At 40.1% G+C, this 27,043-nt stretch overlaps 1 protein-coding gene across 4 annotated transcripts; it reads left to right on the top strand.

The window, feature by feature from the left end:
- On the top strand, window positions 1–26,558 carry UBQLN1 (ubiquilin 1). Of its 4 annotated transcripts, none has more exons than XM_080572992.1 (11): window positions 1–417; window positions 13,272–13,423; window positions 16,975–17,090; window positions 18,093–18,355; window positions 18,516–18,674; window positions 19,328–19,571; window positions 20,052–20,194; window positions 21,157–21,240; window positions 23,267–23,382; window positions 23,706–23,874; window positions 25,384–26,558. In XM_080572992.1, exons 1-11 carry the CDS (start codon window positions 16–18, stop codon window positions 25,534–25,536), a joined length of 2,001 nt encoding a protein of 666 aa, XP_080429118.1. In that variant the 5' UTR covers window positions 1–15; the 3' UTR covers window positions 25,537–26,558. The 4 variants fall into 4 exon arrangements, with proteins under 4 accessions (XP_080429118.1, XP_080429117.1, XP_080429120.1 ...); XM_080572991.1 differs by having other exon boundaries at window positions 25,381–26,558; XM_080572994.1 differs by lacking the exon at window positions 18,516–18,674.
- The last annotated feature ends 485 nt before the right edge of the window (window positions 26,559–27,043 follow it).

Genomic DNA, 27,043 nt, shown 5'->3' with positions numbered 1-27,043 from the left:
CCCCCCCTCCCACGCATGCGCACTGACAGAGCACCGCCCCGCCCCGGGCAGCCGGCTCCCCTTTCTAGTAACTTCCCCGGTGCGCGACGTCATCAGCGCGCGCGGCGGCCGAGCCGGGTGTTTCCGCCCGCCGCTGAGGGAGCGGAGCGGAGCCGAGCGGGGCGGAGGCTTCGGTCAGGCTCCGGTGGTCCCGGCAGGTCCCGGCAGGTTCCGTCTGGTTCCGTCACAGCCGCGCGCGGGCACCCGGCCCCGGCCGACATGTCAGAGAGCGCCGAGAGCCCCGGGGGGCGCCGCAGCCCCCCGGGCTCCCCCGGGCAGGGGCAGGGGCCCGCCGAGCCGCGGATCATCAAGGTGACGGTGAAGACCCCCAAGGAGAAGGAGGAGTTCGCCGTGGCCGAGACCAGCAGCGTGCGGCAGGTCAGGGGCCGCGGCCGGGCCGGGGCGGGCCGGGCCGGGGGCGAGGGCTTCGTCCTCCTTCGTCCCCCTCCTCCTCCTCCGCCTCCCCTCAGCGCCGGGGCCGCGGCCGGTTCTGTCAGCGAGCGCTGCCCCGCGGAGCTGCGAGCCGCGCGGAGCCGCCTCCGTGTCGGCCGCTGTCGCGATCTGCGGCTCGCTGCCTGGCGTTTTGGGGAAGTCTGGCCTCACGGGGTGCAGGCGTGCTGGGGCCCGGCTCGGGGCTTTGCCCGGCCGTGCCGCCCGGTAGCTGAAGCGCCAGGGTCTCCCTGGGCTTCTTGCGAAACCCCGGGCCCCTCGGTGCCTTTGGCACAGCAGGAGCGGTGACACCTGCTGAATCATCGACGCTGTTTCCTGCCATGCTGCTGTTTTCCTTGGAGGTTTTCCATGCGGCTATTGCTTGCCATTTCATGTGCTCGGGTTAGGAGGCTACCGATCTTAGAAGAGCTGCAGTCAGAGTGCAAGGCAGGTGTCTGTAAAGATAGGGTCTTCTGCTTGTGAAGGAGGTGGGCGTTGCTACGCTAAAACGCTCCAAAACGTGAAGCTCCCTGAAGGCGATTTAGAGCTGCTTTCATTTTCTATAGGGTTTGTTTGAAATGTACCCTGAACTGCCTTTGAACGTTATTTTTCTTGTGTGTAGTTGGTAACAGCAATCCAAAAACCGTTAACGTGTGTGAGAATGCCACCGATGTCTAGATAAAGTGCTTGATATTGTTCCGTATGGATGAGCCAATAGACACTGTGTGGTTATCGGGGCAAAACAAAAGATGAACTAAACACTGCCGAGCATAAAGTTTAGTGCCAACACCTTGGCTGAATATCAGACTTTCGCTCCACCTAGTTGCTGTAAAGAGACAAAGTGATGTTTTTTTTCTTTGAAGTTTTTTTCCTCGATTCTGTTGTAGGTTGTTTTTTTTTTTCTCCTCCTGTCAGCATTTGGCTTGTAAGAATCCCAAACGCAAATTTTATTGGGGCCTTCACTCCTGCTGCCAGAGGTGTTTCTCTCTTGTCTTCACTGGTCTTCTGGCAACCGCAGCGCTGCATGCTATCTGCCACTCCATCCGCAAGCTTAATCTAGGCGTTTCTCCCAAAGGTAAAATGGCTGTGTTTGCTTTTGATGTTGTCCACAGCTTTCCCAGAAATCTCAGCCTGAAAAAGGTACTTTGTTTCTCTCTTCTCACTGCATGTGTGAGCAGCATTAATGCAGTTGCTGTAAAGTTCTTTACATTTTTTTTTAAAGATTCGTATGCTGGATCCAACTAAAGGATCGTGTTTGTCCTGGAAAATAGTCTGATTGTGCGTATTTGGGTATTTCAGGAAGTATAAATACATTTACTTAAGGTGTGAATTTTGTAGGATGTCTTTGACAAGATTGTTTCAAATGTGAATGCCAGTTGGGGTGCTAGGTTTCTGTGGAGGGCAATTGTCTCAAAAACTGAAATAGTTAGACAAGCTAGCGAGAACATAAATTCTTACAGAAAACAGATGTACGTTTTCAAGTGATTGACAGAACATGCTGCTTGAAACATCCTCGTTGTCAACATGTCTTAAACTAAACATTGTACGGCAGCTCTGTCAGATACACAGATTAGATTCACAGTTATGTCTTTGTTCCCATGAAATAGGATTGTCCGTGGGGGTCCACTGTTTGCTGTGAGTCCTAGACGGTGCCCCAACCAGCACTGAAAAGTGCACTGCCCACTAGTGAGGAGTATCGTGCTGTTTTTCTTAAACCGTAATCATAGACTGTTGTTAATAATAAGCGTCAGCAGTAAGCGCGATGCGTCTAGAGTCAGCCCTGAAAACAGGTTAGTCTCAGATACAGAACAAGTTGAACATCTGTTCAAATGTGCCTGGGATCGGTGTTTGTTTGTTGTTACGGATGGGCCATCTAGGTCTACCATATTTGCAAGAGGAAGAAAAAAAAGTGCTAAACTCATACAGCAAAATAAAAGCTATTCAGTGGCATATTTCTATAGCTGACATTATGACTTTGCGAGTTATTTGTTGGCTACTTTTAGACCACTGCCAGGATAAAACAATAAAACTCCTTTTTTTTTTTTTTTGAGATAAATACTTAGAGTTATTGGGGCCAAACTTGGTGCTACACAATATCCTCGGTTGGAAGGGAGGGGCCTCTGAGAATCACCAAGTCCAACTCCTGGCTCCACACAGGGCATCCTAAGAGTTAAGCCATGTATCTAAGAGCATTGTTCAAAGGCTTCTTGAACTCCTGCAGGCTCGGTGCTGTGACCACTGCCCTGGGGAGCCTGTTACAGCACCCAAGCACCCTCTCGGTGAAGAACCTTTTCCTAACACCCAGCTTGGAGCAACTTTAAGCCTTTCCCTTGTATCCTGTCAGAGAGAAGAGGCTAGCGTCTCCATCTCTGCTCCCCCTTGTGAAGCTGTAGGCAGCAATAGGGGGGTCACCCCTCTGCCTTCTGCAAGCTGAACACATCAAGTATTCTCAGCTGCTTCCCTAAAGTCACGACCTCTCAACCCTTTACCATCTTTGTTGCTTTCCTTTGGACACCTCTAATAGTTTAATATCCTTTTTATGTCATGGAGCCCCAAACTGCACACACTACTTGAGGTGAGGTGGCACCAGTGCTGAGTATAGTGGAACAATTGCTTATTTTCATGGAGTAGCCATACTGTGCTTACTGTACCTCAAGATGTGGTTGGCCCTCAGGGCCACCAGCACACATTGTTGACTCATATTGAGTTAAACCATGAATCAGAAGCCTACGTCCCTCCCTGCAGGCCCGTACTTCAGGTGTTTGTCCGCAGTCCTATATGTATATCTAGGATAGCTGCATCCCAGGTGCAGAGTCTAGAATTTGCTTTTGTTAAATTTCATGTGGTTGGTGATGCTCAGCGCTCTGATCTCTCAAGGTCTCTTTATGGCCTTTCTACCCTCAAGGGAGTCAACAGCTCCTCCTAACTTAGTATTGTCTGCAAACTTGAATAGTGTGTGCTCAACTCAATCTAAACCAGATTTGCAACTGTTCTAAGTCAGGGAGGATTTTTCCCATGTTGGAAGACCTCAGGAACACAGGAATTGCCATTGCTGATCCTGTATTGTGCATCCACAACAGACAGTAAGCAGTTTAGAACGAAAAATAACTTTCAAGTGCAAAGCTGCTCTAGGAGGTTAGTTAATTGCAAGTGCCACACATCTGTCTCTGTTTTTTTTTCCTTCTGTAACTATTAGTGCTGAGCACGTTTGCTCAGTGTAAAGACAAGGACCGAATATTTCCTTTCTTGACTGTGTATGATAATGAATTTGCAGGCCTATAGAGTGCTTTGCGCCAAGATTTCTGTTATGTAGGTGAAAATGAATACTTGTGAGCCTGATGACTTTGAGTTCCCATTCACTTGAGCTCAGTAAAACTGTTTGTCCTCTTTTTTTTTTTTTCTCCTTTGGTTTATTTTGTGAGTTCACGGCAATAAAATCTTTACAGTTCTTTGCTTAGCAGAGTTGATTTAACAGTGTGTTTTGTTAAAGCACATATACAAAGAGAAGGCGTAGTCACATTATGGACTGCTCACATGCTAATGCGAATGACTTCAGTGGTTTGAGTGATGCGGTGTTGGAACTAGGTATATGAAAAACAATTTGACTTCATTGTTTACTCTCTCTTCACCACAGGGCAATATTAGAAGAGCAAAAGCTTGCTGAGATTTGCGTTGGACTACTTGGAATGCTAAGTGGTGAAATGTGCATCGAACCTTGTTCGAGGTTTTATTATTACGATTGGTTCAGAATTGCTATCCACTAATGTGTATGCAGACTGCAAGATGGGAAGATGGGCAGAATACAGTTTTCAATAGTAGCATGTTTATCAGCTTGTGGTTTTTTTAAAACTAATTGAACACAAATGTTGTGCTCTCTGCTCTACACTCAGCTATAAATTAAAAAACAAACAAAAAACTGTCCTGAATTATATGTGTTAATGTATACATCCTGTTGGGAGTCTGCTTCTGGACAAGTGGAGATCTCACAAAGTTGTATTCTGTGATTAAAACTTAGGTAAAATTTATGGTCGAAACATGAGATACATAAATCCAGTATTTCAGATCTGTGCCTGCTGCTACTCAGAGTCTCAAATTGGCCATGTTCTGCTTACAAAGATCACACAGGTGTAAATGTGTTAAGGGGAGCATTGTGTAATTGGGTAGTGGAACATCTTTCCCAACTTACATAAGCTTTTAACATTTGATACAATGTTTTCTTTCATAAGCACAGCTTAATCTCCGTTCTTGCAACGTAATCCAGTTCTGTCTTTGTAGTCAGGGGTTACTGAATGGTGCAACCAGAAGAAGATACCACATATGTTATATACTGTTCTTTCACAGTATCGTGATCTAGATTTCTGTTGTCATTCAAGACACTTGAGTATATAAATTGTTCAGCACCAAAGCTGAAGCGTTGTCCTTTCCATTGTTTTGTGTCTTGCTCCATTGAAACATGTTATTGATGTGTCTGTGTGACTCTGTGAACTTTTCCATATACTGATTATTCATGATCTTTAAGGTCCCTTCCAATCCAAACCATTCTCTGAGTTTGTTTCTGACTTGTTTTTCCTACCCCTCCGAGTTTGGAAATGTGATTAAAGTTGGTTTAGAACAATGTCAGGCTGCTGTGGTGGGCTGCCATGTCCCACCACGTGTGCTCTCACTCTCCCACCTCAGCAGGACAGGGGAAGAAAGCACAATGAAAAAAAACCCACAACTTGTCCCTGTGCTTATCTCAACCCACATCACTGACCAATTACTGTTGTGTCAAAGCAGACTTGGCTCAGGGAAGATAGCGTATTGCCAGTTGCACAGAGCAGTGAGAACTAGGAGCAAACTAAAAACACCTTCCCCCTCCACCCACCCTCTTCTACCTCCTCCCCCTGAGTTTTGCAGGGTAACCGGGAATGGGGGCTGCGGTCAGTCCCTGATGCTTTGTCTCTGCTGCTCCTTCAAGGTCACTCCCTGCCCCTGCTCCATGTGGGGTCCCTCCCACGGGATGCCGTCCTTCCCGAACTGAGCCTGCGGGGGCTGCCCAGGCAGCAGCTCTTCAAGAACTGCTCCCACACGGCTCCGTACCAGGGGGCCCATCCCCCAGGAGCAAACTGCTCCAGCACGGGTCCCCCACGGGTGGGCGGCAGCTCCCCCCAGACCCCCTGCTCCTGCATGGGCTCCTCTCCACAGGCTGCAGCTCCGGCCCAGGGCCTGCTCCTTCGGGGGCTCTCCATGGGCCGCAGCCTCCTCCAGGCCACCTCCACCTGCTCCTCCGGGGGCTCCTCCACGGGCTGCAGCGTGGAGATCTGCTCCGTGTGGGACCCATGGGCTGCAGGGGGACAGCCTGCTCCACCAGGGGCCTCTCCCTGCACAGGCTGCAGGGGAACTGCTGCTGCCTACCTGGAGCACCTCCTGCCCTCCTGCTGCACTGACCTTGGGGGCTGCAGGGCTGTTCCTTACACATTTTCTCACTCTTCTCTCCCAGCTGCTGTTGCATGGCAGATTTTTTTTCCCTTTCTTCAGTCTGCTTTCCGAGAGGCCCAACCAGCATTGCTCCCTGGCTCAGCTCTGGCCGGCAGCAGGTCCCTTTTGGAGCTGGCTGGAGCTGGCTTTGACCTGACATGGTTTAGCTGCTGGGCTCTGCTCACAGAGGCCACCCCTGCAGCCCTCCCACCTAACTCAGCCTTGCCATGTAAATCCGATACTGCTGCTATTTGGTAGAACAGAAACCTTAAGAAGAAGGTATGTTGTCTTTCCTGACAGTTGACTTAGTTAACTGGTGTTTCTGACTTTCATTTATGATACTTAGCAAGTGTTTTCTGATAAATGATTGGCAGAATACTATGAAGTATTTTGTGTGCAGATACCTTTATGCAGAATACATTTCATTTTGATAATTTTATTTTTAAGCTATCCATGTCAAATAGTGCTGGCCTTCCTCCTGTGGTTTTCTGTGGGTTTGTTCTGCAGTCATCAGTCATCCTTTGCTTTGGAGTAGGGAGCATGGAGTTGTAAAAGATTCTCCTGTGTACTGTTTGAAATTGTCAAAACCAGAGAAAATCTTAATGGATTAATTAATACCTGTTGTAGAGGTAACATCGTAAGATGTTCTATATATTTCAGAGCCCAGTCAGCATCTGAATGTAGTGACTATAAACCTTGGCGATTGTTGTGGTTTAACCCGGCTGGCAGCTAAACACCATACAGCTGTTCGCTCACCCTCCCCCCTCCCTCTCTGGGATGGGGGAGAGAAACGGGAAAGTGAAGCCGGTGAGTTGAGATAAAGACAGTTTATTAAGACAGGAATATAATAATAATAATAATAGTGATAATGATAATAGTATTAATAATAATAATGTGTAAGAAAACAAGTGATGCACAATGCAATTGCTCACCACCCGCTGACCGATGCCCAGCCTATCCCTGAGCAGCCGGCCCCCCACCCCGGCCAGCCACCCCTATATATTGTTTAGCATGACATCAGATGGTATGGAATAGCCCTTTGGCCAGTTTGGGTCAGCTGTCCTGGGTCTGTCCCCTCCCAGCTCCTGCTGCACCCCCAGCCTGCCCGCTGGCAGGACAGAGCGAGAAGCCGAAAAGTCCTTGGCCTGGTGTAAACACTGCTCTGCAACAATTAAAACATCAGCATGTTATCAGCGCTCTTCTCATCCTAATCCAAAACATAGCACCCTACCAGCTACTAGGAGGAAAAATTAACTCTGTCCTAACTGGAACCAGGACAGCGATGTAGGAAGGTCACTACCAGTGGGAGTAAGGTTTGGTCAAAATTTTGAGAATTGGGGATTACATGGTTACGTGGAGAAAAAAACTGGTTTTAGACTTCTTGATGCTGATGGGGTTAATAGCTCCTTATGCCTGACAGACTTAGCCATCATGTCTGTCATTCACTCATGTTTTATGTTCTGTATCATATTAAATTTAAAGCGTGCTTAAGTCAAATAATTTAAAGATATTTACCTGTGTGGTCGAATGAGTAATGATTCTACTGGCAGTAACTCACACGGCAGTTTTTCCTCAGGAAAAAAAAAGTTGCCTGAGCTCTTTGCAGTGAAGTTGAAAAGTAAGACATCTTAAGCTGTCCCTTGTAAAAAAAAAAGGAACTATAGGGTAAGCTCTCAAAAAGCAGCTCTACTGTACGAATCGCAGTTTATCTGTAGTCCTTTTACGCCCTTTTCCAGTCTCACTGACTTGCTAGAGAACAGTTTTGTTCTGCTGAAAGTACCATGGCTTCCATCAGTAGGTTGCAGAGCTCTTTTGTGGAGATGGCAGGTGCTGCTGATCATTTATCTGAAGTCATTGCACAAAGAAACAGAGTGGCTTGCTGAGGATTGCCTGGAAGAGAGAGAACTGGCTCTAACATGAGTCCTGGGTATTTCCACTAGATTGCGCTGCCCCGGTTTTCCTTTCTGGACTTGTTTGGCTTGTAAACTTGTCAAGAATCTGAATTTGTTCCTCAGAATGACTTTTTTGTCAGTTTGATTTGGTGGAAGAATTTGAGGCAATAATTTGATTGTGAAACTAACACATGTAATTGACGAGGGCATGGGCAGATAGTAACTTTCTATCAAGTCACAACAGACAGAAAAGAGTTGTGTAGAAGTGCGATTTTGGGTGCACTTTCCAGCTCTGCTTTGTCCGCTACAAGCAGCGGGCTCTGCCAAATGTGCTTTGCTGTCCGTAACCACGAATACTTGTCCCCCTTCCGGTATAGTGTCCAAGAGTCCTGCAATGAAAACTCCCTTTTCGTCAATACCCTTTCATTCACAGTCATAAGATCACCAGATATGATTCATCAGGACAGGAGACCGTGGCTATCAGCAGCTGCATTGCCGTGAGTGTATTTGGTTCTTCTGGCTCCTCATCATGGGTTCGGTGTACGTGTAGCCACTAATTCTGTTGTACAAAAAGCAATCTGTATATAACAGGGCTGTTATTTGAGGGACTGCTGGGAGTCTAAATTGCAGTTCTGCCGTGTAGATGCAAACCTTTTCTTCCTTGTTACCCGTTAACAAGCTCAGAACAGTTTGGTTTGGGAAGAGTGCAACTTTTGCTTTTTTATTGTTATCCAGATAAAGTTGTAGCTTAGTATTTTCAAAGCAGTTGCAGTTTTCTGGAGCCTCTTATACATGGGTTTTCAGCGGTAATTGGATGTTAGTTCCCTGAGGCCTCTTTCAGACTGTTACTGTAATTTAATTTTTCAATATGTTGCATTAAGTCAAGGTTGAGAGGATTTGAATTTTTTTTCCATTGATCTGTTTTCTTCCTTTTATAGTTTTTACACAGTGTTTTCTGGAGGGAGTGGGTAGCTCCATTGTTGCTGTTTTTGATGGCAGAGAGTGAGTCAGCAGAAAGCTTTTGAATCATAATGTAGTAACACATCAAAATACGGTTTGCATTTTTGGTCTTTACTTTGCCTGGAATACTAATTTTTAAGGGGACCTTCCTAGACAAACTTGTCAGATGATGGGAGGTTAGTAGGTTAAAGTGTAAAGTATGGATGTGCTCTGCAAAGTGACTGTGCAGAACAGTCTCTTTTAGTCAGCTGTTGTAGTTCCTGTGTATTCAGATGCATGGGCTTTGTTCAGTGAAAAAATATTTACTATAACTAGTTCATGTAGGAATTATGCAAGTTGGATTATTTTCATGCTGGTTCAGGGCTGGACGTCAACAGAGTGGTGTTCACCTGAATGTTGAAAAAACCTTGAGGGGGGCAGTCAAGCTGAGAGGTGTAACAGAAGGCCTAACGTGACTTGTGGAGTCTGTTTCTGTGAGAGCGTGGAACAAAAGAGCAGAGTTTTGTTAGCTGAGCACTGGGCTGAATTTTACTGAAAGTAGTGTGACTTGAACGATATTAGGTATAGAAATTGAGACTGTAAACAAGGAGTGCTGCTTATAAAAAAAAAAAAGTTTAATCCTCTAAATGTAAAAAATCATATTGCTCTTGTCCTTTAAAGAAAAAATAATAGAAACAAGGTAAAACAGTAACACAGACCAGGTGCTGCAACATGACTAGCTTTAGATCTGCTCTAATTCATGTCAAATCTACAAGTTGCTGTATTTTGACGAGTGTGTGACCTTCAGTCAATTCACTCTAGTTAAGAAGGCTTTCTGTTGTTTTTTTTTTTTTTTTCCCTCCTTGGGAAAGCCAGGGCTCTGTCTTGATGTTAGTCTTGTGTTTCAGTCTGTTCACTGTTTCTTTCTACTGTTCCTCTAACAATGTTGTCTAAAGTTGATGTCACTTTTTACCTTATTTTTATTGTATTTGTTACTTTCTGTTGTATTTGCTGCACAATGAGCTAGTTTCTGTGAGCATGCTAGGTATTAGGTATGGTGAGTCATTATTTATGCCTAATATTATAGTGAAGGAAAACTTTGTTTTGAACTGAATTTTTGAACAGTAAATCGAGTTGGCTGAAGCCATTGTTTGCAGTGCGACATGCTGATGAAAAGGAAGTCAGCACTGTAGAACTGCACTCAAACACTCATTGCTTCTTGCCAGCTGATGAGACTTTGGACTGCTCCACTCTTGCTTTTCCCAGGTGACAAAGTATTTTAAAGCAATAACTGTAGCTTACTGATAGTATTACTTAGTTCAATTGTACAAATAGAAAGTGTAATAAATCCCAAAGTTTATTTTCTTATATCTGCCTAAGTATGTCTCATCATCATCTCATTTCCTTTACTCCCTTTTCTGTTGGTTGTGTATGTTTAATTTGAGATACTGAGGTGGTACATACTGGATTGACCCCAGGGAAAATGAAATTGACAGAGTTGCCTTTGCTGGTCACATCTGGGAGCTTCCAGAGTTTACTCCTATGGTCTTTCACTACCATAGTGCTGTAGCACAATATCTGCCAAATTATTCGTTGCATGTTAGAGTGGTGAGGAGTCCTATCAAAACTGCGCAGGCAGGATCTGTGGGAATAAAGCAATTGCCAGCCATTTTTCTTGTCCCTACACTGTCTGAATTGAAAGAAACTTTTGTGTTTCCACCTTTATGGTGGGGGATTGGTCTTGTAGCAGTGAGAGTTGCTTGCCCACAGGGGGTGGGAGAAAGTTCTCTGTTCCATCCTCCCTGACTTTATTTCACAGCTCAAACAGTAGCTATGTGCATCATCACAGAGTGGTTTGGGTGGGAAGGGACCTTATGGATCACCCAGTTCCAAGCCCCTGCCATGGGCAGGGACACCTCCCACCAGACCAGGCTGCCCAAAGCCCCATCCAGCCTGGCCTTGAACACTCCCCCCCCCCCCCCCCCCTCCCCCGCCCACCCGCAGTTATTAGGCTGTTAATGTCAGTAGGCCTCAGTTAACTGAAATTCGCTCAGTACTCATGATAGATGCGTTATCCTGGCTGGAAAGTGATCCCTTGTGATTTTTGATCATGCACATACATTGCTGTAGAGGTTCCTTTGTGGTCCTGGTACGCAGGCTTTTGCATTCATGTCTTACAGTAATGTTTTTGCAGGTCATCTAATCAGCTTCACATGGTAGTAGGGAAAAGGAAGTGCATAGCCTTTGATGCCTATATACCAGTAATATTAGACACCATGTGGTTATGGTCTACAAAAGGCATCTTGTTTCCTTGACCTCGTGGGTAAATAGCTGCTGCTAGAAACAGGCGATGGGGCTTGGTTTAAGGTAAAGTAATATAAATACCGTTTATACTACAGCATCAGCTTTCTGGTGGCGGTTAAGTTGGGGGTCTCCCTGTTACAGCATCTTGTGAACATATGATAGTAAATGGGTTTAGGTAATGACGTTACTTTTTGGTCTGGCATAATATCTTTATTCTTCTGCATTAGCTGTGTACCAAACTGTGAGTATTTCTGCTGTTTTTATGTTGCTCTGGAATGTGTGCTCTCAGGACTAATTAACCAAAAGAAAGCAGAATAGGAAGCAACTGCCTAAGTCATTGCTCTGCAGAAAAGGGCCTAGAGTTTATACCTGTTAAATAGTCAGCACTGTTATTTTCATATATGGGTTTCTTTTTCTTACAAATGGAAATACAGTATGCAAGGCATGGAGTTCATCCTGTTATCCTAGCAAGGGTGGATAAGAATGCATGTGGAATATTGTGACCACTTTTGAGTCTTACCCATACAATATGACCAGATTTGAAAATTCAGAGTGGAGAGAATTATTGGATTAGAAAACACTGCCCTCAAGGAAAGGTTCTTAGAAGAACAATCTGTTTGCATTGGCTGTGGTGGGCAGGACAATGAAGAAACAGGAGAGTAAAGCAGTGGAGTAGGTTTCTTGGAAGAAAGACAGCAGAGCCTGTCGCTGGGGGCCTCTGAGAACAGGCTAGATAGATAAACATGTCAGTAATGGGTCAGGTAAGTGACCCAGTTGGGAAGGAGTGGACTGGAATTTTCTGGAATACTTGCAGGTCTAAATATTACCAGCATGAAATCTGATTTAAAAGTTCTTTCCATAAGAACCAGAATTAACTCTGTGTGAGCAGACTTAAATAACCAAGGACTATCTCCTATCCGTATACAGAGGCCTTTTATCTCTATTGTGTCTCAGCCTTTTTCTTTTTTTGCATCTGTTTTTTCCTCTTCCTGTACAATAAGCCCCTTCAGTTAGAAACTCTCCTTCAAAGTATAATGCTGTGGATTTTTTTTTCCAGTCCTACCAATTATAAAATGCAATTTGTATCTCATTGCAAGATTAATATTTGGATTTTCTAAAGAATTGAGAATTCCTAGAATGCTTGGAATTTTTCATTTCAAGCAGTATGATCAGTTTAATTTTAAAATGTTCAATAGGGTGACCTTGCGGAGGTCTTCCTAACTGCCTAGGATACCTTTAAAATAATTAGTCTACTGACTAGTCTTGTTTAAGAATTTGCCAGGCTTTGCTATAATGGAGTCTTGCCTTAATGTTTTTCCTGGATATTTCCCACTTTACTTTTTGTGATTTTTCTTTCTCTGAGAGTGCTTTTCTGTAGAAAAATAAAATCTCAGTCAGAACTCAGTCAAAGCATGACATGGTTATTACTGGTTAAGAAGGCAGGAAGGCATACAGCAGGTTTCCATGTTCAGTGGTGTTGATGAGGTTCCAGGTCAGCTGAAGTATATGGTCATTCACCATGGCCTGGGCTGGAACTCTATTTCATGTAGCTATGTCATTCAACAACGAGAAAGCATTGTCACCTGAGAAGTATCTTTTGCCTGTGCGGAAAAGTGTGCTGGTTTTGGTTTGTGGAAGGCAGCAAAACTGTCTGAGAGGGTACTTCTTCGGTTAATTCCAGCAAAAGTGTAGACAGATTCATTCTGTTGTGACTTTGCATCCTCAGTCTGTCAGCAAATACATGTATCTAAAGAAAATCGTGTAAGTATATATTAGTTTATGTATGCTGCTATGTAATTGTAGACGTGATTATATAAAACTACCTATAGGCATATGCATGGTACGTATCAGTAGTACATATACTAGTATACATTGTCATGGATGTGTGCCTGTTTGAAGCCACAATGGAGTGTCTTTTAAGTGGAATCAGATTTTTTGTTATTGTCAGCTATATAAATAGCAGTCTGTGAAACACTAACTGTGAAACACTTTCATCTTTGTTACATGGAAGAGGAATGACGTGATTGCCCATCTTTGGAAAAAAAGGTTGAGTGAACTTAAGGAAGTGTTTCTTAAATGTGTGAAGCAGAAGATGCAGAACAAGTGCATTAGTACAATAAACTTGAACAAAGTAGCTTGTCCTTTAAATTACTAAGAAATTTAGCAGTTTGGTATTCAGTTATGTAACAGTACATTTTTTTGTTTGTTTAGTTTAAGGAGGAAATCTCTAAGCGTTTCAAGTCCCACACCGATCAGCTTGTATTGATATTTGCTGGAAAAATTTTAAAAGATCAAGATACTTTGACTCAGCATGGGATTCATGATGGACTCACTGTTCACCTGGTTATCAAAACACAAAACAGGTAACTACTTATTGATAAACAGTCTTCTATTTACCTTTAAGACGTAAAAATATTCTTAATTTTTGATGAGACAGCTTTCTGTGTGGCAAAACTAGATCTGACTAAACCACTGAGTCAGCTTTTTAGCACAGTTGGTGCAAAATAAGTGTGAAGTTACAGTGCTCTTTTCTTAGGCTTGCCTTGTGTTTTGATTGGATTCGTGTTTCTAAATTGGAGTCTCTTGTTTTTGTTTTTTAACATTGGTAACTTTTTCAACTTTGCCAAGTGTTGGCTGTGTTTTTGCTCTGTAGTTCTCTTAGATATCAGCTTTAACTGACCATAAGTGTCTGTTGTGCACTTTTCCTTTTCACACTTAAAAATGTGGTGAATTCTTACTACTTTGGTAAAAACAAGTAAAGAAAATTCTTGAGAGAGAGCTACTTTAATGGAACTAATTTATCTGGATGAGCAGACAGACTTTGCTTGAGATGTTTTGTTTTGGTGAGACTACTTCTAAATGATGGTGAGAAAGATGCATCAAGTTGAGCTATGCCATCTGCACATTATTTCTTGTGAAATGCCCTGAAGGAAAAGAGTTGACTGAAAATTCTTTTGGCAGGTAGGGTAATGTAACCCTCATTTGAATCTAGCTCTCAGAGTTAATAGCATGCTCACTGTGCTAGCCTGAAAGTGTTTTTGCTTCTGTTCTACTTAAGTCTCCCTTGTCTGTAGCGAGGATCATCTGTGGGAAAAGATCAGATGTTGGAGGAAGGAGCGTGAAACTAGTAAGGAGAAAGCTTATGCTTTGTAGGCTTCACCAGGTCACAAACATTACCGTTACATTCAGGCACCTGTCAAAAGCAGTGTCTGAAATTAAGGTCTCATGACCATCCCAATTTTGTATACAGTATCAGCTAATACTGTAATTTTGTGCTCCATGTACCTGAACTAGTATTCTAATGTTGTTGTGACTTTTTTTTTAACTGAACTCTTGAGTGTGGTTTCATAAGAGGTTTCATTTGAGAGGTTTCATGAGCCCATAGTCAGTGAAACCAGGATTCCTTGAATTGCCAGCACAGTGAAAATCCTCTTTCAGATAGTTCAGGATGATGTTATACTTTCTCTTTCTTCTTCTTACTGAAATACTTGGATTTTTGCTGTACTCCAAAGCAAGACCCTTACACTTGTCTGTGTGGCCTGGCAAGTGCCGATTTTCAGCCACAAGTATCAGAACTGAATTGCTTCAAACCCTTTTACACATGCCATATACCTTTCTCTCAACTGTTACTGCTACTGTTGATGCCATGTAACTGAACAAACAAAAGTTCTCTTCCAAAAATAGATCTCAAAAAGATCATCTTTTCTCTTGTAAACAATATTGCATGTGTAGCTTTCAAGTAGGAACCCTCATATATATTTATCAACCAGGATTGGTTAGGGACATTTTATTACGAAGTGCTAGTGTTTACAAAACACATCTTTTCTTTTCTTTTTTTTTTTTTTGAATAATTCAGGCTTCCAGTATAGTCTTCTAATTTGGCCAATACAGTTTCAAAGTAGCAGTGATTAGCAATGGGTAGTGAAGATGCACTGAAGTTCTGAATGCAACTGTTACAAGCAAACACCATTTTAGGTCCTGACAAGAGGAAACATAATGGTAAAGCAGGTTTAAAAGATGTGTGCTTTAAAGGATTTTCAGTCAAAGGCTTGAGGCTGAAAGACTTCAGACCTAAAGCACTATCTTGAGAGTATATACCCCCAATTTCAAAACAGAAGCACACTGAAATGAAGTTTTGAGTCTTGTCCAATTTTCTCTCCTGCTTTGAGATCTCTTGACAGTTACGTGGAGAAGTAGATTTGTTTCTCAAAATAGCTTCTCAGTTGAAGAATGAAGGAAGATTTTTTTTTTACCTTTTGCTTACAGAGAAAAGATTTGTGTGTTTTCTTGAACAAAGGAAACCAAATAGCTTCATTAGAAAGTTCATATTCAGTGTAACCAATTTTGCAGTTTATGATCTTCATCACTGAAGTTACAGCTGCTCGGCTGATGGAAGTAGTCTTGTGTTAAAAGGTGGCGGTTGCTGGTAATGCTTGTTTTTCTCAGGAGCCCAGAATTTCACCCACCTTATGTCGAAGCCAAGTATTCAGGTATTCCCTTTCCCAGATCATTAGCTTGTATCTCAAAGGTTCCCTCTAGAATGGGTTTTCATTCAGCAGATTGTGTGTGTGTTTTGATGGACCCAGAAGTCTATTATTAGAGTGCAAATTAAAACAGGCAAAACTGAATTCATAGGAATGATTATGGACTTAAGTTATAGGACAACTGTTAGATCTTGTGGACTCAAATTAATTTTCCTTCATAATTGGAATATCAATAGGAACTTGAATGAGGTTATTAGGTCCCATGTCAGCTGAAACATTCATGAGTCAGCATGCTAGGTTTTATTTGCCATTTACAAGAATGCTGGTCAAAATCAGCAGGATGTACTAGCAGGTGGAGTATTTACACTGTAATGTCGATGACTTGCAAAATGTGCAAAGTATTTCATTTTCCCCTTGGGTTCTATCAGATGTGACATTTAGCTGGAATCAGAGCTCTTAAATATTCTAGGGAGGCCTCTGGACCTGAGTCATCCATCAGACTTGGGGGGGGGGGGTGTTGGTTTTTTATTTTTGATTTTTGTTTTGTCTTTGCTTTATTGAAATAAGAATAGAATTTTATTGTACCAGAAAGGCACTGAGATGAACTGAACTGTAAAATTTAACATAATGTAATCCTCTTATCTTTGTGTGAGATTGGAGTGAATAGTTTCTCAGAGTTATTTTACACTCTGATTTTTAATAATAAGTACAGGTATTTATCAAATTGTTTGAACCAGATAGGGGAACTGATTTGTGCTTAGAACTAGCCTCTTTTCTCTGAGTAGATAGCAGGTTAGCTTTAAATGAGCTCAGTTCCATGATCTCTTTCATCCCATGGCAGCACCTAGGCGTATGCCTCTGCTATAGACAGGTGTGATGAATATATGAATTGGGCAGCTGTTTTTACCCTGTTCTTAGTCTGAAATTTTATTGAGATTCTGATATTTGTCTTGTAATGAAATAAAACGCTAATTGAATTTCACATTTTGTAAGGCATCCTATTAAATATGTGACATGGAATAAATTAGATTTTGCTAGTCTTTATTTCTTTAAGCCCCAGGCATGTAATTGGTACTGTCTGAGGGCTAGTGTTATTGTAGAATAAGGCCAAGGATTCCTAAAGGAAGGTAAGGACTGAGAAAGCAATATGTTGTTAAGTGTCCCGGGGATTGCAGAAGAAGGTGGTAATGGCTGCAGGTGGGCAAAGGCCCATTCATTTTCATAATGTTAGAAACTACTGTTGTGAAGAACAGATGATGTTGCTGATGTCTGAGAAGAATTTATTATAGGAAGCCATCTAGAGGTCTGTGATTTCTGAGAAGTTATCAAAGTGAAATTTTAAGATTCTCAAGAACGATGACACTGTTCCTGTATTTAATGACATTATTTAAATAACCTTGCTAAACTTATTATTTTAAAATTTCTTTTAGATCACAAGACCACACAGCTCAACAAACAAATACCACTGGCACTACTGCTACCACATCAACATCAAGCAGTAGTACCTCAACAACAGCTTCGACAAATAGTAACCCTTTTGGCTTAGGTAAGAACGTTTTGTTAGGTATCATGGTAGATATCTTCCCTTGGATTCAGATAATTGTCACTGAAGCTTTATTCTATAGTAAACAGGACTTTAAAAAACCAAACCAACAAACAAACAAAAACAGATTACAAATATCTATGATGTGGGTTTTAGAAGGGGCTGTAGACAAGGGTTGTTTCACCTTCAGTAGTAAGGTCTCACTGATGTTGTATTCTGGCATTATGGGTAACAAAACTTTTCCAGTGCATCCTGCTCCTTAAAAGTGTATCTTTATTGGCACGAAGAGGATGTTGTTGAAGTTGTATCTGTTACGTGAAGCCAAGATCTGGAACAGAAGCAGCAAAATCCTGCTAAATTTAAAATTCATTGTTTGTTAGTTTCAACCTTCACTTTCAAGAAAAAAGGCTGCAGTCTGTTGATTTTTAAAATACTGTGTATTTCTATAATAATAATTTTTTTATTCATGGTTTTTCATCTCATGCTTTTTAAACAAACCAGAATTGAAAAAGCTAACTGTTAGGCAAGTGCTTTTTAGGTGTAAACAGTTCTTTAGACTAGTATCTTCTAAAAATGTGAATTTTCTGTTCAGACTCAGCAAAGGAAGAAAATGAAAAGCATTATTAGCTCTTGGTGCAGCAGTAAAAAGAAGAGCCCAACTTTTAATTCGAATAGGGAATGTGTGTCGTATTAGGAGGTCTCTTGGTTGTATCGTAAACGAGGAGATGGAGAAATGATTATTACAAATGCACTGGAATATGTTAGAGGGGAAAACTCCAAAGGCCTCAAACAAGTTATATTTCAATGCAATTCGATCATTTTTCAGGTGTCTTGTTATTTAAAGAAGCAAATTAAGTGGATGACTCTCTATCAGGCTCATGGGCTGTTGCGTTTATTTTGAAGTGTGGGATATGTTCAAGTATTTTGCATTTAGAAAGAACCATGGTTGTGTTTAAAAGTATACCAGAAACTGAAAGTTCAATTACATTTTTTCCTCCCCTAAAGGTGGCCTTGGAGGTTTGGCAGGTCTGAGTAGCCTGGGTTTAAATACATCAAACTTTTCAGAGTTGCAAAGTCAGATGCAGCGGCAACTTATGTCCAACCCAGAAATGATGGTTCAGATAATGGAAAACCCATTCGTTCAGAGCATGCTTTCAAATCCTGACCTGATGAGGCAGTTAATTATGGCTAACCCTCAAATGCAGCAACTGATACAGAGAAATCCGGAAATCAGTCATATGCTGAATAATCCAGATATAATGCGACAGGTATGTAGAAAGATCTTTGTAAGTTCATGATGTTTCATTATTGTGTAACTGAATGACATAGCAAGAATAGACATTAGTAACTGAGATACTGCCAAATGCTGACGTTTTCACTTTAGAATGGATTTCTTATTAATACAGATTAAACGTTCCACTTCCTTAGACACTAGAACTTGCTAGAAACCCTGCAATGATGCAGGAAATGATGCGAAACCAAGACCGAGCCTTGAGCAACCTTGAAAGTATACCAGGTGGATACAATGCTTTGCGACGTATGTACACAGATATTCAGGAGCCAATGTTGAATGCAGCACAGGAACAGGTGAGAAAAGATTACAAATGCCTCTGAGGGAAAATATTTTTCCAAAATGAAAGAATATAAACAATGTAACTTTTCAAGTGTGTACTTGGCAAAGCATTTCTATAAGCTTGAATTCACAATGTAGCATCTTCTCTCTTCAGAGGAAAGATGTTCACAAATTCTGTGCCTTTCTGAAACTGAAGAAATACAGATAATGTTTTGTGGGTCCAAGAAGCTATTTTAAAGTTAATGAATTTCTATATTAAATTACCACAAAAGTCTAAATTGCTTTACTACTTTGACTTGTAAAATTATGAGGTCTAGGAAAATTTTAATGGCCTATTTAGTAAGTTGGAACCTAAGATGGGAAGAGAAAAAGGTTTGAAGTTGGAAACTGCTATACAGGAGACGGTCTTGCTGTAATCAAAATACTAGTGTAGTAGAAACACTGCTTTCTGAAAGAAATGGGATTTTTTTTGAGATGCTAGTGTTTTTTAATGTTGGAGTCTTAAGAGTACTTACAATGAATTACTTTAGGTTGGTGAGTATAACCAATCAAGAGCCATGAACATTTATCTTCATGTTTTAAATTTGGAAAGGTAACCTGCCATTTATAGTGGACTTTAAACAGTTGGCTTTTGTAGATGATACGTTTGCTTTTCCTTCCTCTGTAGTTTGGAGGTAACCCATTTGCTTCTTTAGTAAGCAATGCATCATCAGGAGGGGACAGTCAGCCATCTCGTACAGAAAATAGAGATCCTTTACCAAATCCCTGGGCTCCTCAGTCCAGTTCTCAGAGTTCCACGACAAATACCAGCACCAGCGGTGAGAGTGGTGGCAGTAGTACTGTTGGAAATAGCACCTCTGGCAGTATGGGACAGAGCTCAACCATACCAAATTTGGGACCTGGACTAGGAGGTGTGTCTATTATTGTAGTTATATATATTTACAAATACTGCAGAATTTGGTGGAATGATTCTTTTATTAGAAAGATTTGGATTCAAAGTTTTTATTCCTGTTTGTTTTAGTAGAACATTTGACTAGTGTCAAAGTCCTCTGTACAAAAACAAACATGAAAAGTAAACTAAAAGTGATAATACATGGGTATTGCCTTAAAATAACGAAGGTGGGGAATCTCTAGATGAGTGATAGTATTTTTCTTGTTTGGAGACAAACAGGAAAACAGCTAATAATTTAAATGCCTGGTGGGACTGCTTGTTGGATGCAGCCTTTTTCTTAACATGTTTCTAGGATGCATCTGTGTAAGCAAAACCACACGGAATTACATTTCAGTGACTAAAACTTGTAGAAAACAAGTGGTCGAATCCTGGTTTTAATTAGTCTAATTCATTTGATATGGTGTTTACAAAGTGTCCTTGTACTTTTTTTTTATTTAAGCTGGTATGTTCAACACACCAGGAATGCAGAGCTTATTACAGCAGATAACAGAAAACCCACAACTGATGCAGAACATGTTGTCTGCACCCTATATGAGAAGCATGATGCAGTCATTAAGCCAGAATCCTGATCTTGCAGTACAGGTAAATGCATCTTATGTAGTAACATGTGCATTTAAGTTTCTTTTTTCCTTTTTTTCCCAGTTGAATCTGTGATAGTTATGTATTGACCAAATGATTCAGCAGTTGTCTGCAGTGAATGGCACAGTTCTTGAAGTGTGTCAGTGTCTAGCTCAATGAAATTATTACCTGGTTACCTTTAACAATCCGTTGCAGTGAGTTTCTTCAATTTGTAGTTGAAATCTGCCAGGCATTCTTTTGAAGTAACTTATAAGTTTGTGTATGTTGTGTACGGCCCTAAACTTGTGACCTAGCTTAAGAGACAGTTAAATAAAACAAATTAAGGAGTTACAGTATATAGATCTGCTAGCAAATAAATACCAGCACTAGTCTGAGAGAAGTGAAGGGGGAGGTGTTGATGCCAGTTTTAGGTGTTATTCTGGTTTTATTTTCTTACCTGTGACCCTTGCTTGCTATAAAAGTACAGATACTGCTGTTCTGTGAATGGTACAGAAGTGATTTCAAATTTTACTTTGAGCAGTAATATCCAAAGTCAAATGCTGAACTTACAGAACAGAAATAACTTTATCTAAGGAATACTTGGAAATACTTGGAAAATATACCTGACTTTTTGCAGATGATGTTTACAAAGAAACTGTGTCATTTAAATGTGTAGTGGACACTGAGCAGAAAAGGATTGTCTTGTGATAAAGTTAGGTTGTCCTGCCAAGTATCCAGCAGTATTTTCGCTTAAAAAGGTTTTAAAAAAAAAAAAAAAAAAGAAGAAGAATATACATCCCTACATCGTGTTCATGTTGGTGGTTTATAACAAGTTCTGGTCAAAGTAGTAGAAAGTGATTTTTCTGTGAGGTTATTTTCATAGATGATTATCATCCTCTCTATAATTCATATGTGGTAAGTAATTGTCTTAAAGCCCACTTGTTTCTACTGTTTGGTCTTTAACGTTAAACATTTTTGTCCCGTAGATGATGTTGAATAATCCTTTATTTGCTGGAAATCCTCAGCTTCAGGAACAAATGAGACAACAGCTTCCTACTTTCCTTCAGCAAGTAAGATGAGATACTAGCTAATAATAAATGTCACAACTCAGTGGGTGATTTTTTTTCAGTAAGCTGTTGTCCTTTCTTATTTGACTAAAAGACTGTTGCATACATTCTCATTAGCTCTAGACACTAGGTTAGTTTGCCACATGTTAGTTTGTCCCTGTAAATTGGAGTAAATAAATGCTTATTGCTAAGATCTTACTGCAGGCAGGCAGTGTTATGAGTAAAATTAATACACTCATGAATTACAGTAGCAAGTTCAGCGTTTAGAACAATTTAACTAGTTTCTTCTGACTACATGAATGGTTGTAATGTTTCATATTGTCACTACTTTGTGATGACTTGGTATGTGAGAAGGTAATACCACGCTTGTATTTTGAAATCCACAAATAAATGCTAGTTAGCGAAGACACAGCAGGAATCATTTCTATGATTCTATGATTTCTGTTCCTTTGCTCTCTCTTTACATCAGTATCCACACCGTGTTTACAGTGTAGAGACAGCTGCTTCTCAGTCCTCACTATGTTGTGTCAGATGATCAATAGCATTAGCGGATGAACTAAACTGAAAAAATATCTGTGATCTCAGAATGTTGACGGTATTGCAGTTCATACTTCCTCACTTGCCTGTTGGCATTATATGATGGGACTGGGGGACAGGAACCATAAAACGTTTCTGAGTATAATGGAAACGCATCTTTTGCAATAATGGGCAACTACCTGCAAAACTAGGAAAACTCATCTGTGAGGTACTCCACTGGCAGCTTTTATGAGTATTAACGAGAATTGCTGCTCAACAGCTGGAATTAGTAACAGTAGTAGAGATATGATCACCTAAGTGTTCTGAAAGTCATCGGGCCACCATTTTCTGTATAAACAACTCTGAATATTGGACAGTAATTCACAATTTATAGATTGTTTACTTAGAGTGATTGCAGCAGCTTACTCTGGGGGACACAGAATGTTTTTAAAGACTTGGGTAGACTTTGCCAGCTATATGCTTAGTTATTCTCTGACTTTTGGCTATCACGAAGATAAAAATCCAAGAGATGAATGGAGAGTGCTAATAGATGGCTGTGTTTAAGTCTTGTTACACACCCATATTCCAGACAGACTTACTGCAATTCTGCTCTGGACCAGAGGAATTTTGACTGTAATATGTGCAGTTCTTTGTGAATCTAAAATGTTTTTGCAGCAGAAGGAATTTGGTCTAGTTGCCAAGTGAAGGCTGCTAAGATTAATCAGCCTATCTGCTGTTTGAATTACCTCTTCCTACTAAGACTGCCTCACTTGTGACTGAAACAAATAGCTTTTTACTTGTGGGTGGCATCTCTAAGCAGAGGTGAGCATAAGCCTGTAGTTTTAAATTTTTATCTAAAATAGTCTGGTTTCTGGACATTTCAGAAATCAAAAGGATTTGCCTTTTAAATTGTCTGTGGATGTGAAAGTCACCTCTTAGTTGAAGTCATAGTAGAGTGAGGGCTCTTTAATGCTATGCATTTGCTTGCTAGTGTGTTTTGTACTGTATGTATTAATATTTCTGTAGTCGGCAAGGGCATTACAAGTATCGACACATGCACAAGCTGTCATGATCTTACTGCTGTGGTCTGAATTTAGCTAGGAAAGGGAAATAAATCTTTTTATTAGATATCTTTTGGCTGAGTTTCATTGTATTCTGTGTTGTTGCTCACCAGTAGTGTGAAACAGGAGACTAACCCTAGAATGATGATGGACAAACACAATCCTATGGGTTTGAAAGGTGATAGCCTGCTAGAAGTAATGAAAAATACTTTTCCTGGTGTATTCCTTATTTGAAAGGCATCATCCATCTCTAGAGAGTTCATCGATGACCTTCAATGAAAGTTTTATCAAAAAAAATAATAAGATACCTGAAGGATTTCATGTAAATATTCAAATTTAAAGTTGAAAAACGACTTTGGAAAGAATGTCAGATTCTATAAAACATCTGTGATTAAAAAATAACATTGAACATCTGTATATGATTCAGTTACAAGTTTCTCTCCTTTTCTTAGATGCAGAATCCTGACACATTATCAGCTATGTCAAACCCTAGAGCAATGCAGGCTTTGCTACAGATTCAGCAGGGCTTGCAGACACTAGCAACAGAAGCACCAGGACTTATACCCGGGTGAGAATTGGTCTTACAAGTTTAGACAAGAACTCCTCTCTTGCACTGTATTGTTCCTTCTTTTTACATGTAGAGATTTATCGCATATAAAGACTGGTTTTTTTAGTTTCACTAAACTTATTTTGGAATCTTTTCATGATTTTGTCTGTAGTGCATTTTTAAACAGTGATGGCTATGGTCTTTGTCTTAGTATGTTACTTAAATTGTTAGCCACTCTATATTTGGCAGTATTTTTACTTGGTTATTAAGTATAGGATCAGAAGAAACATTATAATTAAGCTTGTGCTTATTATTCAAGGTATTTCTTTCTGTCATTTGTGCAGATTTAATCCTGGTTTAGGTGGACTGGGAAGCACGGGAGCTCCTACAGGATCCACTGTATCTAGCTCTGTTCCCAGTGAAAATACAAGTCCAGCATCAGGATCTACTGAACCCAGTCACCAGCAGTTTGTCCAACAGATGTTGCAGGCACTAGCTGGTGCGAATACTCAGGTAATGTAGATCACTATATTCTTTTTTTTTAATTATTATTGCATTTTTCACTTTAAAACACTAAAAAGGAGTCTGAAAGTTGAAAGAAGAGCTCAGAATAATTATGGCCAAAAGAAAGCAGAAGAGGCTTAAAAGTGATGTTGCAGCTGTGCAAGCAAATAATTGAAAAACATCAAATTTGAGTAAAAGTGTCCTCTGAACAGATATATTTTTTTATACGCTCATCTTCATACCCCTAAATTTCTAAAATGCCTGGAAAGATGCAAATTGAGGTGGTGAGGTTCATTGACAAATGAAAGGTCAGCTCAGGGAAGAGCTTAAGCTTACTGAAAACCATCATCTCTGTGCTTTTTGTCTGTATTGTTGTTACTCTGTAGCTGTGACTAAGTCTCTGTCCCAGGCTTTGGAACAGCCACACTCCATTATTTTGGGGCCTGAATTTGTTGTATGCTTCATGGACATCCTGCACGTCCAGGCTGCAGTGCATCTTGTTATGCCGTCATGTCCTAGGCTACTGATGGAGAATTCTGCTTAGTTGTGTTTAGGGGAAGCAGGTGGTGGCAGAGATGATAGCAGTGAGGTGAATTTCTTCAGTGTCAGGTCTTTACTTTGTACTGGTTTGGAACCACATGTTTGGAGCCATTACTGATAGTAATTTCTTCATGGATGAAATTGTTGAATTGGAACAAAAATACAATTAGCAGTAGCTGCAATAATTTTGTTTAATATCTAAATTCTCATTGATTTCAAAAATTGTCGTCTTGGTATTAGTCCAGCACGTTATTTTCATATAATTGTTCTAATTCAAAAATGCCTTTAAATTGAATTAGAAGAATTTTGCCACATATGCACAGGATCAATCTATAAAAGCTGTCAGTTTGCTTTATGCTGAAGCTTTCTAATAGTTAGAGTTCTGGTAACTTTAATCAACAAATACTTGTAACATTAAACAAGTTGATTTTTATACCAAGCAAAGAAAGCCTAATACATTCACCATTGCCAGCAGCACTATCATCAAAATCTTGCTGTCCAACATTGCTATATTGAACTGCTTTAAAAAAATCTATATATATCTTCTGTATATATGTGTGTATATATGTATATTATCTACCTATCTATAGTATGTATGTATAGCTACATATATGCATATATATTACACAGTATATAATATGAATATCTAAATAAAATATGCATAAAATCGGTATCTGTAGCTAATAATAAGAAATTATTCTTAGGATATAAATTTACCAAATTTAATTGTACTCCCTTTTTATCAAACAAGCAGCTTTTCCTGTAGTTCAAGAATGTCATGTAAGTGTAGATACTCTTCAAATAGAATGTATTTCAGTAGGGAATTTAACTCTTGTCATATTCTAGTTTCAGGAACTTGAAAAGGTTTAGGCTGATCTTAGTAAAGACAGGGAAAATTGCATGACCAACTATGCTTAAATCATGTACTTTGCCAAATATGTATTATGGTTTTATAGCTTAAAATTTTGTTCTTAGCAGTTACAAAATCCAGAAGTTAGATTCCAACAACAACTGGAGCAGCTGAGTGCAATGGGCTTTTTGAACCGTGAAGCAAACTTGCAAGCACTAATAGCAACGGGTGGAGACATCAATGCAGCTATTGAAAGGCTCCTGGGCTCTCAGCCTTCGTAGCAGTGTTTCTTTAACTTGAAAAAATGTAATTTATTTTTGATAACAGCTCTTAAATCTTTAAAATACATGCTTTATTTCATTCTGACTCTTGGGATTGTCTCATTATAACTAAAATCAGTCTGATGCATTTTAAGGTGGAGTGCAGTAGTTTTCTTCAAACAGTGGGGATCAATGAATTTTCCCTAAGTTGTTGCATGCATCACACATCTTTCGTTTTGCATTATTTGTGATTTTTTGAAACAATATCAGCTTTCACAGTTGGGTGAACAGGTTTTGCCTCATCTGCAACTGTCCAATTTATTTACTACTTAAACATTAGCCTTCAGTAGTAATTTATGTAGAATACAAATTAAAAAGGAAACAAATTAAAGCTATAATTTGTGGGTACCAATACTGCTTATTGTGATTTCGGCATGTACTTTTTGCTAGCAAAATGCTGTAAGATTTATACCACTTGAGTAATCTACCATTTTTGCTTTAATTTGTATAAAGTATAAACACAGTATATATAATGGAAACAGCTCATTTCTAGAATTTACACATTGCAATATAATAAATTATAAGTAACCAAAAAAGCCAGAAAAAAAAAGTTGCAAAACATGTTTTCAGTGTAGAATCTTTCAGCCTATTTGGTAACCATCTCAGCAAAAAAAGCTTAGGCAAGTTCGTTTAAAATATACTAGAAGTACTGTTCTGGTTATCTCTTTAAGTCTAACTGTACAGAAACTTGGATTGTAACATTGTCTCAATATTCCTGAAGATTAACTGTAAATTACTTCAATCATTGTGCAAATTTAAGGGGTACTGCCCTGTGCTCTCAAACTGCTTCTAAGGCTTTTGGGTTTGTTCCACTGAGATTTTAACATGTATTGATTTGCAATTGGCAACATTAGATTTACACACTGTCGCGTGATACTCTAATTACTTCTAAACACCATGTAAAAATACTGTATATCTTTTGGGTTTTTATTGGTAGTTACCTCTGTTGTGAACAGGTAATAAATAAATTAAATCTTTAAGCATCTTGCCTCTGTGTGTTTGCATTGGATAATTTAGAATTCAGGATGACTGACTACCTTAATAGTTGGCCTTTGACCGTAAACTCTGAATATTTACCGATTTGGGGCTAAGATTTGTGAAGAATTCTCTTGAGTATGAAGTGGAGGGAAGAGGCTAAGGGGAATATGATACTGAAGACTACTACTTTAGATATAGTGGGGATTATGGAATAAAATATGCTGCTGGGTGTTACTGAATAGGATTTGCCTTAGTTGTGGATATTCTCACTGAATTTCTGTATTGCTTTTAATATTTAACTTGAACAGTCTTTTGATGGTAAGTATAAAAATCAGCTTGCTTAAAAATCATGGCTTGCAAATGGCTTAAAATTACCAGTTTTAACTCAGAGATGTTAATCAGTTTAATGAAACAAAACTATAACAGGATATAAAAGAGAAAAGTTGACCAAAGTGTGAAACTTTAAAACTTCTGAAAACTTAAAACTTTC

Source organism: Anser brachyrhynchus (genome assembly GCF_964034855.1).
Source record: "Anser brachyrhynchus genome assembly, chromosome: Z".
NCBI classification, from domain to species: domain Eukaryota; kingdom Metazoa; phylum Chordata; class Aves; order Anseriformes; family Anatidae; genus Anser; species Anser brachyrhynchus.
This window is presented reverse-complemented; position numbering and strand designations above follow the sequence as displayed.

What these genes read in the sequence shown, in the direction of transcription:
- UBQLN1 (XM_080572991.1), top strand. Translation starts at nt 16, where the DNA reads ATGCGCACTGACAGAGCACCGCCCCGCCCCGGGCAGCCGGCTCCCCTT. An exon ending in TAGTAACCCTTTTGGCTTAG is followed by an intron (nt 17,091 to 18,092) that starts GTAAGAACGTTT and finishes CCTCCCCTAAAG; the next exon opens with GTGGCCTTGGAGGTTTGGCA. An exon ending in ATCCAGATATAATGCGACAG is followed by an intron (nt 18,356 to 18,515) that starts GTATGTAGAAAG and finishes CCACTTCCTTAG; the next exon opens with ACACTAGAACTTGCTAGAAA.